Below are 15134 nucleotides of genomic sequence, written 5' to 3'. Positions count from 1 at the left end.
AGATGAGTGAGATGGGGTGAAGTGGCGTGAAGGGCTGATTTCTCAGAAATGGTGGTCAGGAAAGTCCTCTGTGACGGAGTCACATTTTAGCAGAGACCTGAGTTTATCGAACATGTCAGGCTTGGTGCCGAGATGCTCAGATGGAAGTGAGAGATGAGGACAAGAATCTACTGAAACCCCACGGAACCTTGGGGCTCCTGGAGCACGATGCAGATTCACCTTGCTCTGTACCGAGCCACTTATCAATACTATTTGGGGAGCACCAGGGGATCCCCGACTGAGAAAACCATATGTGCCGGGCACTGAGGTCACTGTATTTGCCATTAATTAAGTATGACAATTGGATCTCCATTTTACCGATGTGCAAACTGTAGTTTGGAGAAGTACAACAAATCATCCAGGTTTATGGTCTTTTATTTTCTTCTCTTATATCTAGTTTCTCCCCATCACTCTCTATTGTCTCAGGATACAAGCTGAGCCTGGTCTCGGTCTCCCTGCCCAATCGTAAGGCACTTGAGAGAGAATTGGGATCTTGGCCTTTCTTAGCCCCTTCCTCCCTTTCGCTGGCCCCGGATATCTGGAGGTACAGTTGGGAGGATATAAAGGTGGTGGCTGTGGCTTCACATTACCCCGGGAGACGACGGCACACTCTACTCCCTTCTCTCTTGGTCTTCATCCTCACTACAGGGGCCGAAGGCATCTGTGGTCCTGGCTCCACAGTTACTGTGCCATGACTCGGACCAGCTCACCAAGGAGCTCCGGGAGCATGTGAAGTCAGTGACAGCCCCGTACGCATACCCGAGGAAGGTGAGGCCTCTGGGCTCCCACGTCCCCCAGACTTGAGGAAGCCCGGATGATCTTTTCTCACGTTTCCCTTTATCCAGCTGTGGATGAAACCTCTAATTGCAACGTTCGGCCTGCCTCTGACCAAGAAAGCCAGCCTCCAAAGACAGTCCCATCACTGTCTGAAAATTGGCCTCAGTCTTTAGCTCACTTTGAGTTGAAAGTCAGATGCTCCCATAGGAATGTTCTAGCCAGCACCTGGCCCGTATTCCCACTCTGCGCCGAGGTCTGGCCACATTACTCAGAATTCTCTCCATCGCAAGAGACAGAAGTCCAACTGGAAGTTTATCGCTCACACAACTGGCAAGTCTGGGGCTGGGTGGAGCTTCGGTCATGGCTGGTAACAAGGCTGCAAATTATGTGGCCAAAGATGATTCTCCCTTCTGTATTGGCTTCATTTCTTGAGATGCTCTCCCTTAGTGTCAGCCCCCAGCAGGTCCAAACACATATCTTTAGCAGCTTAGCAAATCTCAATAGAAAAAGAACATCTTTTCCCCCAAAGGCACCAGCAAATCTTCAAGTTGATCCACACTGGACGCATGCAGGTGATGTGTCTGTCGTTAAACCAAGCCCATAACCAGGGAATAGAACCCTCTGATTGGCCAGGTCTGGGTCATGTGATCACCCCTGAAGCAGTACAGAAAGATGGGGGAGAGGGCTGCCCTAAGCCCATGACCTGGACTGCTGGAGGGAGGGGTGGCTCCCCACAGGAAAAGGAAATGCTCTTACTGGAAAGGCAAAAAGCAGAAAATCCACTCCACCAGTTTTCAGCTATTTTCACTCTGGGGCAGGGAACCAAGGGTAGAGATTGACATGGAAGGCACCCAGTTTTAAAAGCTGGGTACAAGATAGGAGTTTGCCCCAGGGGAAAAAATTTTTTTTTCTTTTTTGAGTCTGGGGTAGAAGGTGAGAGCAACCACATTAGGCATAAAGCCCCTCAGACTCTTATGTAACCCAGATGCTCACCGATAATTTGTTGGCACAGGCTAATAATTGTCACAGCTGGGTTTTCTGAGAAGCAGACTCTGGCAAGGAGAGTGACATGCAAGAGGTTTATGATGAGTGCTTGGGGCTCAACACTTGGAGAAGGAAGGAGAAGGGATGGGAAGGGACAGGATCGGACAGAAGGGTACCAGGTTGCACTGTGATGCGGTCTCCGCCGACCACCTCCTCCTTCCTGTCCGTGTCTAGTAAAACCCTTTGACACCCCAGTTAACTCCCAGGAACCCTAGCACCAAGAAGTAATGATTGCCAAGTCTGGGTGACACAATATGGATTGTGCAAACCAGCGTGTGTGTGTGTTGATGGCACACGCACGCATGTTGTCGTTGGCAACTGAAACCCAATGTTGAAATCATCCTGGGTGTGAGCGAGGTGACTGCTCTTCTCCGGGCTAAGTACTACCTTTGGCCTGCTATGATTCGTAAATAGAAGGCAGTACTTAGCCCGGAGGAGAGAAGTCACCTCGCTCACACCCAGGATGATTTCAACATCGGGTTTCAGTTGCCAACAACAGAAGGCGTGGTCGCGAGATCACATGATAGAGCTCAGATTTTATCCAGGGACTAACGACCTCAGTCAAAGGTGTATTTCGACACGATCACCCCATTACACTCAACACTAGCTGAGTGTAGTAAAGGAGAGATTGAAAAAAAAATGCTCCAATGACAAGTTCCTTCTTTTGAGAACTTGGTGACTTAGTGATTAAGCAAGGCCCATGGGGTTAAAGGAGGGGAGGCGCAGAGGGTTGGCATCTGGGTTTTTGGTTAGGAAAACTGGGGTAGACAGCTACAGTGCTTTCTAAGGCAGGTGTGGAGGTGGCAACACTGAATTCAGCCATGGTCATGTCAGTTTGTCTTTGTTAATCTAAGGAACACCGAGATTAGTATATGTTTAATCAGCAGTTACACATTTAAATTGGAACTCAGGGGAGAGGTCAGGATCTTCAAGGTGGCTCAGGAAAATTATCAAGAGAGAGGGAGAGGGAGGGTATGAATGAATAAATGAGATGGACAGAGTGTCTATGGGATGAGAGGAACTGTCAGCTGAGGATGAGTCCTCGGTGAATGGTAATATTTAAAGAGAGAAGAAAGGAAGAGGATCCCATGGACAATATTGAGAAAGAAGGATCAGAAAGGGTAGGGTGTGAGGACAGAGAGATGGACGAGAGCGACACAAGAATTCATTAACACTGCCGAGAACGGCCAGGGGTCGGAGCTGAAAAGGACCCCTTCCATCCGGGCAGCAAGAACATTAGAAAACGTGCTTCCGAAAGAAAAGTTTCAGTAGAGTCGTAAAGGGTAGAAGACCGATAGTTACAGGCCATCAGCGAGGGATTAAGGGAGATAAAACTAGCTAGTGCAGATGACTCTTTTTTCATAAACATTCATTGAAAGGAGCAGGATAAAGGGAAAGATGTAGCATCAAAGCCACGACTTTTGAAGGAGGGCAGGACTTGAACACGTGCGGCAAATATTGCTTTTCTCTGACCGTTGCAAGATCGTGTCCCCCAAATTTTGCACGTTGACGCCCTAACCCCCAGTACTTCAGACTGTGACTGTGTTTGGAGACAGGACCTTTAAAAGAGGTGATTAAGTTAAAACAAGGCTATTAAGGCAGGCCTTGATCCAATCTGACTGGTGTGTCTTTACTAGAAGACACTGGGACACAGAGACACACAAAGGGAGCATGCCCAGAGGGACAACCACGGGAAAAGGGAGCGAGAAGATGGCCATCTGCACACCAGGAGAAAACCAGTCTACGGCCATGCCACCCTGGACAAGCCTGATGTCTGATCTCGGAAGCTAAGCAGGGTCAGGCCTGGTCGGTCCTTGGATGGGAGACCACCTAGGAAGACCAGGTGTTATAGGCGTAAAAAATAAAAAATAAGGAATTGTAAGCTGACAAGGCCCTTGCCATCTGTGAGGTCAACCAAGGGTTGCCTCGCTTAAAAAAAGAAAGGAAAAGGAAGGAAGGAAGAAGGAAGGAAGGAAGGAAGGAAGGAAGGAAGGAAGGAAGGAAGGAAGGAAGAAAACTAAGCCTACCAGCATCTCCATCTTGGACTTCAGTCTCCAGAAATGTGAGAATATAGACTTTCGTTGTTTGAGCCCCTCAGTGTGTGGCATTTTGTTACAGCAGCCTTAGCGGACAGATACACCTACCTGATGACTATTCCCCAGCACCTACCACCCCAGCACCTACCACCTTATTCCTTGATAAAAGAACCCTGTTTTTGTTCACAGCCAGAGTGAGGTCACCACCAGGATGAATCGTGAGTGGGTTAAGCCTATGCTTTCCCGGTTCTCTTCAACTAAGTCAACTAGAAAGTTTCAGTTTACCGCTTCTCTATCACTTCGTGGCGGAGTATATTTTTAGTCAGCAAATTTTCCCTCTCTACCCACCAACCCACCCACCCTCAAGCCCTGCACGAGGCGGGAATATAGTCCTCTGCTCCATGGGGTCGAGCTTGGCCCTGTAACTTGCTATGGCCAACAGAATTTCAGCAGGAATGGTGCAAGCAGAGGATTTTAATGCACTTATGGGGTTCGACTAGATTTCTGGTGCTTCTTCCATTCACCATGAGAGGAGCATGCTGTGCAGGGACACTGGTCCCAGGCCGGAAAGCCTCACGGGGCAGACGTGACCCCAACCCACACCCTGAAGCTCAGCCTCCCGGAGAAATGTGTGTTGCTGCGAGCCGTGGAGAAGTGAGAATTGTTTAGTACACGACATCTTCATAGTATTAAGTAAGTGACAAAAGCTTAAGTGCCCTTTTCAACGAAAAGAGACCAAGCTTAGTCTCAAATCCTTGGCAGGCGACTATATCCAAATGGGATTTTAAAACAGCAATAATGTGTGCTTTTGTGGTATTCGCTTTTCAGTTTCTTCAGGTTCTGGCAATTAAAATTAATTTCTTAATTCTAGTAGTGGTACAGAATTTCATTTGAATGACTCCTATATTTTTATTTAAATTTTAAAGAAATGAACGCGAAGGAAAACATCTGTGTAAATAAGACTACAAGTAAAAAGTCGTTCTTACAAACGAACAAACACAGGAGTCACGTCATTTTACCCACAAGGAAGTCTCCGAGGGTTGCAGAGACCAGTGGCTCACGTTTGGAGTTCAAGGCCACGCGTGTGAGTTCTAGTTCTGCTCCTGCAGAGGGGAACCCTGCTCGCTGGGCCCCGGGTCCTTCACTTGGGGAGTGGGCGTGAACCAGCATCGTCGCGAGGATGGAGTACAGCTCCACGAGATCGTGCCTGTGGGAATGGCTCAGGTAACCCCGGAGGAGATGAATAAGTGGGGGGCGCGAGCGGCAGAGGTGAGGCCCAAAGATTGAACTCCGACTGGGAATAACCTTTTCTTTAATTTGTTACCTTTTACTAAAGCTTCGGTCCCCTGAGAGAGCCAGTTCTGCCCACACACAGAAGGAGAGAGAGACGGGAGGACTGAGCCGAGAAGATTCCTCTGAAGAGCAATTTGCAATATTTTCCCCAAAATGCGTGCTTACAGCTTCGGTCTGTTGTCCCTGAAAAACAACTCTATATCTTCCAAGAAACAGGAACGGGCCAATTTGAGATGGTCCTGTGGTATTTAACCTTTGGCATTCTAATTACGATGTGTCTTGGCGTGGCCTGTTTGGATCCCTGAATTTTGGAATTCCCTGAGCTTCCTGGGGTTTTATGTCCATTTCCTTCACCAGGTTAGGGAAGTTTTCCATCATCATTTCTTCAAACGGCAGTTCCACATCTTGGTTTCCTTCGGGTACGCCAATCAGACAGATATTTTGACCTTCAAGAGTGTCCCATACGCTCCATAAATTGTGTTAATAGTCTTGGCATCTTTTTTCTTGCCGTTCTGATTGAGTGTCCTTAGCTTTCCCATCCTCTAGATAGAGCATTTAATCCTTTTTTCTTCATGTTGTTTATTCTTTTGTTTATTTCATTGAATATACTTCTCATCCTGGGTGATGTGTTCTTCATTTCCGACTGGTTCCCTTTTATAATTTCCATTTCCATTTTTTTTTGTTTTTTTTAATCACTGTCCTTATTTTGGGGGTTAAGAAAATCAAGTTTCAGAGAAGATAAGAGACTTGCCCAAGGTCACCCAACCTATAAGTGGCATTGCCAGGACTTGAAACTGGGCTTTCAGATTTTAAATTCGGAACTCTGTGCATACTTTCCTGCCCCCAACACACACACATGCACACGTGCACACACGCACACACACACGCAGAAGCTGTCGCTTGCCAGCCATTCACCCCTGGTACCTGCCGGGTGACAGCTGGGTAAGGGGTTCTTAGACTGCTATAGAAAACACAACTTTGCACATTCCGTTCTCTTATCACCTGTGTCGTGGAGGGTGTACGCGACAGAACTCAGCTTCTGGCTGCAGAGGAGATGGAGAACGTAGCAGGAAGCAGGTAATTGGAAGAAAGAAGACATTCAAGCAGAACAGGGCAGAAAGTACTCGCAGCCCCTGCAGTCTACGGTGAGAAAAACAAACTCTGCCAGGTCACCTCCAGCCTCTACCTGGAGGCTGACACTCAGTGTAAGCGAACAAATAAAGCCTAGAGGAACACGTTCGCAGGTTCTCTGCGGCGACCCGCTGCCTTGCCCCAGCCCTGGACCACCGCAGTTTCTATTTAAATGACGGCCAGGTAGCGAATTCCGATGGAGATTTCAGACACTCAGACCACTTTGTTAGAGGAAGGAGAATTTATTAGGCCGGCGGAGCGCGTGGGGTTAATAACTAACTCCATGCACAAGCTCGCTCTGGTTAGATCGATTACTGTTTATATACCTCTGCAGTGTCCATGCAAGGGGCACTTGATTCCTATGTCTGAGGTTTCACAGGTGCCTCCTTTCTCAGGATAGAGAGTGGAAGCTTCAGGAGGGGGATGCAGTGGGGAGGAATTTCCAGGCCACTGGTCTTACAGGTCATTTGTTTTGCGGCCTGTAAACACGCAACAGGCATTTTTACAGGAGGAGAAAAGTGCTGATTAGAAATGTCGGCCAATGAGAGGGAACTTGCTCTTCATCGACAGGCCACGTGAGCAGAATGAATCACGATATCATCCTCATGGACGAGAATATTCCGCTAATAGGCTGGAGCTTAGCCATTGTTCGGCACTGAACCCCGCGAGGAGGCTGACCCTGCATTTCCTCCCTCTCCTCCCAGTTGTACTATCCCTTTAACCACAAGGTGTCCAGAGACACGAACCTCCTCCTGGGGAATTAGCATCCTCCCAGCTGCACACCAGAGACTGGGGCTCCGATGGCATAGGTGCCACCGAAGGAAGACAAGAAAGAAAACAGTTTTCTGGCCGATACAGAGCTGAGTCCTTGAGAAGAGCCAGGGGCCTTTCGGGATCAATAACATCTTTCTCTGGTAAGGAAAAAAAATACATGTGGTAACGTGAAAGTGACTAGTAAAGTGTATTTAAATCTGCAGAGCAGCAGTGAGAGAAGAGTCCCATTGTCCTGCCATAGCTGGGTCGCTTCAGACCCAATGCTGGGGAAGTGCCCTTTAGACGGGAAAATGGACCTGTACGAAGGTCGGTAGAAATATGGCGAAATCTGTGACAGCATTTCCTCGCATTGGCTTTGGAGGGCTGGAAGCTGCGCTGCTTGCCAGGTGAATGTCCTTTGGTACGTGACTCACCTCTCAGGGTCTCGGGCCCTGACACGTTGAGAACTAAGCGGGACGGTGTGCAGAAACACCTCACACGGGGCGAGCGCCAAACGCTCGAACCTCTCTTCACTGTGATTATTTTCCTCCATGTCAGGTCTGGGGTCACTGAGACTTCAGAAATCACCCTCGATCGGGGCTGAGGTCGGGGGATGTTTTGTTGAACGCACGTATAGATATTCCTACAAAGGTAATGTTCTAACCCTGAGATGTGACCCTGGAATCGCACGAACTTACCATGGAATCCCGGGATGGGGAACGGCGGGTCAGGGCACACCGGCGGCTCCTCAGAGTCGTGTGACTTTACCCATGCGTGCCACAGAGAGAGACAGAAGGAAAAGTTGCTGGCAGGAACATTTTCAGTTTCACTGAAAAATCCTACTCTGTGATATCTTGATTTGTATGTTGTTACCAATGATTGTGTTTGTAAGACCTATTTTCCTGTTGGAAATGCTGGAATGTATATTCAGCTCAGATCTGTTTATGAAACTTAGTTTTGGATATGTCGGTATGTTGATCTGATGATTTGTTAAGAAATGGAAAGTTTGTCCATGGAGGTATGGGAAGAAAGAACGATTCAAAAAAACATTGTCGTTTTTGGAGAAGATGGAGATTTACATTTCAAAGTACCTGCTATGTTGTCTGCACTGTGCTCCTCCGGAAGCAAGAATGTCCTAGGTGTCCCAGATCTTGAGAGTCTTGACAATTCATCATTAAGCCGGACCAAGAGAGATCGAAATGATGGAAGTGAGGGCTAGAATGCGTCAGACCGATGGGGGCTCAGTGCAGCCCCAAGAGCCTGGAGCACAGGGACAGGGTGTTAAAAGAGGCAGGGATGAGATGCGTCGCCATGACGGTAGCGGCTCCAATCTATCGGCTCGTCTAGCTGCTCGTAGGTCGAGCAGCTAAAGCCCCTGCCATACAGAGTACTGACGTTTGATTTTTACCGTGCGGCACTTGTTGAATCCTGGTCACATACCTGGCCGGTGCCGAGGTGCCCACTTACGGCCCACGAGCAGCCAGTGAAGAAAGTTTTACAATTACTCCGATTGCACAGGTGAACGGACACCTGCAGATGTTAAGCAGCTTGGCAAAGGTCTTCAGAGCGATGCAAGTGTGTGGCATGTGTGTGTGAGCACGCGTGTGCGTGCCTGTGAGCGTGTGTGTTTCAGACGGGGTCTCGCTTTCGCGATATGCTAAATCATGCCCACGGCCCCTCATTTTCTGCCACCTCCCGCACCCCTTCTTTACCCATGATGCCTCCATCACACTTCCAGAAAACCGCCCCGTAAGGCATTCTCCCCCTTCTTCGTTGACACTGTAGAGTTCGATCCCAGAAGTGCTGCCATAAACAGCCCTTTCTGGGTCGCAGTCAATTGCATTTGCTCCGTCATCCAGACGCCACTCTGAGCAGCAAAGCGGGCCTGGAGCCACAGAGACGGGGCGCCATGCCCTGTGCCTTTGTTCTCTCGCTTCTATGTTCTCACCACCCCGAAGCCGCAGGCACCCTTTGTGCCAGCAGATGTTTCCACTCCGTGCGAGGCAGCTGCAGGGCACCGGGGCGAGCGAGTTCACCTTCGGCAAGGAGCCTTCACTGGAAAAGGCAGCACAAAGCATCTGAAAAGCAGGGCAGCTGAGCGGGCGAGCTCTGAAGTCAGACCCAGCAGGTTCAAGGCTCGCCAATGCGATCATAAGATGTATGACTTGGGCACGTTACTTAAGCTACACGGGGCTCGGTTTCCCCACCCCTGAAATGGAGATAATCGCAGTACCAGACTCACAAACTTGTCGCAATGGGGAATGATACCAGGAATGTAAGGTGCCTGGTCTACAGAAGCACTTAGTAAACATTGGTTTGCATGAGTGAGGAAGGGCTGCATCATGGGAAGTGTGGAGGATGCAAGACATCGCCCCTCCCCACGCCGTCTCGGGAGGGGAGAGAGACAGGGCACAGGTGTTCCAAACGATCATTAATGATACAAATAGACAGCAGTCACCCGAGTAGTATAGATGCATGTTATGGAAATTCAAAGGAAGAAATCATCACAGAATTAGAAAAAAAAAAAATGTTAGCTTACAGATGGCTGTCCAGTAAAAGAAAGTGAGTTTACCAACATCACCAAGCTGGTTTTGAAAGAGTTGGGAGTAAAGCCCAGGTCTCATGATTCATCCCATGAAACTATATTGTAACATTACTAATGAAAATAATCTTAATGAAAACATTAGTTAACGTTGTGAAGGTACTTTTTACATGCTAGGCGTTTCACATACATTATCTTATTCAATCCTCACAATAACCCTGGGACAGAGTTATTATACTCTCCCCCATTTTAAGGGATCAGAAATTGAGGTGCAGGAGGGATAAGCAATTTTTCCAAAGTCCTATGGCCTGAAAAAGGGTGAGCCAGGACCTAGATCAACAAGGGTTGCAACCACCTGTAACGGAGGGCTGGAGGAGAGAGGCCGGAGGGGTAGCCAGAAGCAAGGGGGTGACTTTAGATTGTTTGTGGTGGAAATGGACATTCATGAAAAGTGAATGGGCTGCTTTTACTAGAAGTAGAGGAATTTGCAAACACAGTTAGGACAGAGGACAAGGCAGGAAGAAGGGGCCCTTGAATGTCAATCCGGGCAGCAAATACTATCTCTTGTTTGGTTCGGGAGAAGGTAGAGACAGAAGACAGGGGCTTGATAATTCCTTAGTGGCGGGGCTTTTTAGTTTTCAGGCTAATGTGGTCAGAGACCGAATGAGGAGGAAGATTCCACTGGTGGGGAGATTGGTCAGTGGCTGGCCGCTGCAGCTCTGAAGAAGGATGGGGTGTTCTCCAGGGGTTCCCCAACTTCCCAGGGGCTCAGAGACGCAAGCCCACTTTCCAATCCTACCACAGAGCATCAGGGAGACACTAACGCTCTCCACCCGCCTCTCCCCACAGGCCCTGTGCTACTTCCACACCTGCACCCGACGCCAGGCCCCTTTGGGAATCATGAAGATTTTCTCTTGCTACCAGGTGTTCAGATCCATCTGGCTCACCAGGCCACCTGGCCGGTTCTTTCACAAAGTCCATGGGCTATGTGCACCTCTGACTCTTGCTGACTTCGAAGCCATAACTCTCTGTGAGAAGCCAGTGCCCAAGAAGTTTAACTTTGCTGGGGACGTGCTGGACCAGTGGTCCCAAAAGGAGAAGGTAGACGATGAAGAGCTCCCGTTAGATGCTCGATGCCCCTTCCGTTTCCTTGTTGCGGGGTCTGCTCTGCACTTTGATTCGATTCTTTCATCCGTCTTGGCTCCCTTAGTTTGCTTTCCAGCTGCTCTCCCCTCTCTCTCCAGGGACACTCTCTGGGCCTCAGCTACGCATGGCTGCCTTTCTCCGGAGCCTCCTCTGTCCCCTTCACCATGGGCACTCAGAGTCACGCTTCCTTTCCTTCATCTTTCTCTCGTGCTACACTGTAGCTCTGGCTCTCCGCACCCTTACTGGGGCTGCTCACGGGCTTATCCAAGACACAGTGAGTGATCGGTGCTCTGCTTTGACGAGCAGTCATCGTGGGAGCAGTTAGGTGAGAATCAGAAGTTGAGAAGAATAAAGCAACGAGCCTTACAGAGTGTCTGCAGTATAGCCTGGGGTCAAGGCTTCTGCTCACTGACCCCCACCGCATGACAGGCACTGAGCTAAACTCTCTACTTCTCAGCGCTTACAAAATGCACTGCAAGACCTGTGCTTCCGAATATCCGCTGTATTAAGTGACGTTGAATCAGTCCTTCCTGTGAGAGAGGAAAGTCTTTCTTTAAGCCCATTCTGTTTTAATACCTCCTGACACTTGCTAAACTCCCTTTAGAACATACAGATCAGGTAGATGTTGATGATCTCTAGATGCAAATTAAGAGCATATTTTGTTTGCAATGTGCTTATTTTTCAGTAAACTCCTTTTGGCAAGCAGTACTGATTTTCCAGTTATGGTGGTGATTAAACACATTTTCCTTCTTAAGTAAATGTACACAAGTGAGCTGATATAAAGAAAAATACAGAGAACAATAGCACGGGTGTAGACAGATCTTGCAAAATTTCGCGATACTCGAATGACTAAAGATTAAGAAATACTGACCTATATTATTTCGTCAAATCCCCACCACCACCTGGGGACTGAAGACAAGCAACTTAATCTCGCAGAAGTTAAGCTCCTTCTCCAAAGTCACCAATGCCAAAGGCACCTGAACCGGGCCCTGACCTAATGGTGCTCACGTATGTAGGTAGGGACGCATCTGTAACACAGGACGGTGTCACGGCGTCACCGGGACTGTGAGCACAGTGCCACCAGAGCTCAGACAAGTCAGCCAGGAGAAGCGCTGGCTAAGAAAATCCTCGCAGAGGGTGAGATGGAAGGCGGGCTTGGAAGTGTTTTCCAACGAGGGACAGTAAAATGAGAATCGCACATAGGGGAAGGGACGGGGAGTCATTTTTTCCCCAGGGGGATACATAAAAGAAAGGTTTGCAGTCCACAGGACTCACCGTGTAGCATCGAATCAATCAGTCGGGCTGGCATTGTCCCCACCTGCACGGCCCACCACCCTGCTCTTCATTTCCTGTGAGATCCACCCCAGCCTTCTGGGCAGAAACAAATGTCATGCTTCTATCAACGGTGGCACATCCACTAGGGTTATGTGGATGGAACAGAATTTAACTTAAGCAAGAAAGAAATTGATTGGAGGGATATGGGAGAACTCAAAAAATGGGGCTGGAAGCTTGGAGTGTCTGGGAGAGAAGCTCTAAGTGGCCCATATTGAGTCCCATGCCCACCTGCTGGTCAGGGAAGGGTGAGCACCCCGAGGTTGTCTCGCCAAGGCTGTATTCCGCAGAAGGGTCGTCCCCCAGAGACGAACCGGGGTGCTCTCACCTGATTCCACAGACATGGATGCTGAGGGGACATAACAGTAGATGTCCCATCTACCTGGTGACCATTCATCTAAGCCTTCTCCTCTCTTTCCCGTGTGCCCGTAACCAGACAGGAGAGAGACCGGCCAACCCAGCCCTGTGGTGGGTGAATGGCAAAGGGGACGAGGTGAAGTGGAGCTTCGGAGAACTGGGCTCCTTGTCCCGCAAGGCGGCCAATGTACTCACCAAGTCCTGCGGCCTAGAGAGAGGTGACCGCGTGGCCGTCATTCTGCCCCGAGTCCCAGAGTGGTGGCTTGTAAACGTGGCTTGTATGCGAACAGGTCAGTGCCAGTGATGAACTTTGCTAGACCATGCAGAGACAGAGAGACTGAGAGCTCACTTGTTACTTCTGACCGAAGCCAGGCTTACACAGGACGGCAGAATAAGAGTTAACACGAAGAGCAATCATGCTGTGATAATAGCAACTACCTTAAAAGGCAGGTATTATTGTGATGCCCATTTCACATGGAGAGGAAACTGAGGCTCAGAGAGGTTAAGATGCTCACCCAAAGTCACACAGCTAGCAAGCTATGCAATTGGAAGTGCTGGATTATGATGTATTCACCCAGATGATCCAGAATTTACTTCACCGAATGCATTTGGATTCTCCCTGACATGAAAATACAAAAGATAAAATAATAATAATAATAATAATAATATTTTTAAGAAAGAGCATTTGAGCATGCAAGGACTTGTTAGAATATGTCTGTAGATCCCAGCTGGAAAAGCTCTACCTCTTCCCAGGCAAACAGACGAATGTATTGAATGACACGTTTTTCTCCCGAAGTAGTAATTTATAATGTACCGCAAATAAAATTCTGCGGTGTTGCTTCCACCTCTAGGGCAGAGGTCAGAGAAAACCATGGCCCATGGGGTGGCTCTGGTTTCATCATAAAGCTTTAAGATTTTCATGGACTCAGCCATGCTCCCTCATTTACGTGTCTGTGGCCTCTTTTTGCTCTGTATCAGGACTGCTGACTGACACAGAGATGGTACAACCCACAAGGCCGAAAATATTTACTATCTGTCCCATTACAGAAAACGTTTGCCACGACCAGACATGTATAACTCCATTAAACCTAAATAAGAATATCAAAGCATTCTCTGTACTACTGTGTTGAACACAAAGATACTTGTTGCAATATGATCGATAATAGAAAAATTGAAAGCTATATAGAGATAATTAAATATTTTATAACTTAGCTGAGTCTAAAGTCTGGTGGAGGTGTGTTTATTGCTAATTGAAACTGACAATGCCTTTAATGATGGGATATCATTAAAAGGCCAATTATAAGGATTTCTTAATGGTGTTGAAAGATGCTCTGGCTCCCAATATGAAATCAAAACGCTAATACATGAAATTTATTTTGCATTCACTATAAAAAGGAACTTGCAAATGTGAAACCAGTTGTGCATTAGAAGATTAAAGGTGGTTTATTTGTCATAAAAATGCATTTAGTATTATGTAACATGTGTTACGTAATTTGTGAAATGCAGAGATTAAAAATGAACCCACAGATTGAATGGTCAAACATATTTAATTAACTTTTAGATGCTCATCAAGCAGCTGGGGATTATGTTACTGACTCAAAATTGTTAACTCTTCTGAGCGAACGTTGAGAGGCGTGTACTACGCCGTAAAGTATGTACAGTCTAAAATCTGCTAGAAGGAAACCTCCCCCTTAACTCCCAAGCTAGATATCCAGCCATCGAACACGTTCATGGTTTAAATACACCAGGACTACTATTACTGAGCCCGAACGAATAACTGCCTTGGAAAATAATCTTATATTTTTGGATTGCGGAAGGATCCGAGATCATCGGAGCTAAGGCGTTCTAGTTAACTTCCTTGTCATCACTTACTTATTCATTTCTTCAAGAGGGGATGACACGTAAGCGCTCTTAAAATACATTCGATAAATAAAGTCTCCTTCCTAGGAATCCAACTCTACCTCTCCCTGTTGAGCTGACTTCAGGGACCTCGCCAAGAAATAAACAGCTTGATTTGTGGTACCGATCTTAGGCATCTCAGATGTGTCTTTGAATCCTGGTTATGCCACTTGCTGCCTTTGCGACCCCAGGGCTGGCTGTCATCTCTACACTGGGATTAATCTTAAGTGAGACACCAGGCACATAATAAGTGCTCGGTAACGCTTTGCGCACACTCCGCTTTCTTCCAGTGATTCGCTTTAGCCAGTGCCCACCGCCGTGCCTCTGACGCCCCTCTAATTCTCTCACAGCCGTTCTTCTCGCAAGGAGCTAGTAGCACAGAATCAGGCCGGCGCTTAGAACGCAGTAGGGAGGTGGGATAAACGAAGCATGGCCCGAACAGTGAGGGCACATCTCGAGGAGGCCAGACCGTGGGGAGGCTTGAGGGCCGGCTCTGCCACTCACCTGCCGTGACCCAGGCTCAGATGCCATCAAATGGCAATGACGGCACAGACCTACATGTCCCTTAAATCAGCGGACTCCAGGCTTTCTGGCTGCACAGGCTTTGCATAAGAATATGTGAGACGACATCCCCCCCATTGGTTATGGTGGTTTATATTGTTCTGCGCTAATAGAGTATGCATGCTATAAAATATATACAAAAAAGAGATAAAAGGATTTCCATGCATTGTTTTTATTTTCAATTTCTTTTCTCATCCTTTGTGAATTATCTCGCAAAACTCACT

At 47.9% G+C, this 15134-nt stretch overlaps 1 protein-coding gene across 4 annotated transcripts in view; it reads left to right on the top strand.

Annotated features, from left to right (window-relative positions):
* LOC120600542 (acyl-coenzyme A synthetase ACSM4, mitochondrial-like) overlaps nucleotides 1–15134 on the top strand; it is a 47362-nt gene that overhangs the window by 19300 nt on the left and 12928 nt on the right. Inside the window, exons 1-4 of one of the 4 annotated variants that reach the window (XM_039859956.1) lie at nucleotides 4851–4980; nucleotides 6891–7234; nucleotides 10465–10716; nucleotides 12530–12740. The exons of 1 other annotated variant lie outside the window; for it this stretch is intronic. In XM_039859956.1, coding sequence (XP_039715890.1) covers nucleotides 10516–10716; nucleotides 12530–12740 — 412 coding nt within the window. In that variant the 5' untranslated portion in view covers nucleotides 4851–4980; nucleotides 6891–7234; nucleotides 10465–10515. Of the gene's footprint in view, nucleotides 1–4802; nucleotides 4981–6890; nucleotides 7235–10464; nucleotides 10717–12529; nucleotides 12741–15134 lie in introns of those variants that run through there. 2 more of the 4 variants (XM_039859955.1, XM_039859954.1) reach the window with 2 other exon arrangements.

Source organism: Pteropus medius, unplaced genomic scaffold (genome assembly GCF_902729225.1).
Source record: "Pteropus medius unplaced genomic scaffold, Ma_sr-lr_union100, whole genome shotgun sequence".
Classification (NCBI taxonomy): Eukaryota; Metazoa; Chordata; class Mammalia; order Chiroptera; family Pteropodidae; genus Pteropus; species Pteropus medius.
Note: the sequence above shows the minus strand (reverse complement) of the source record. Positions and strands in the feature narration are given on the sequence as shown.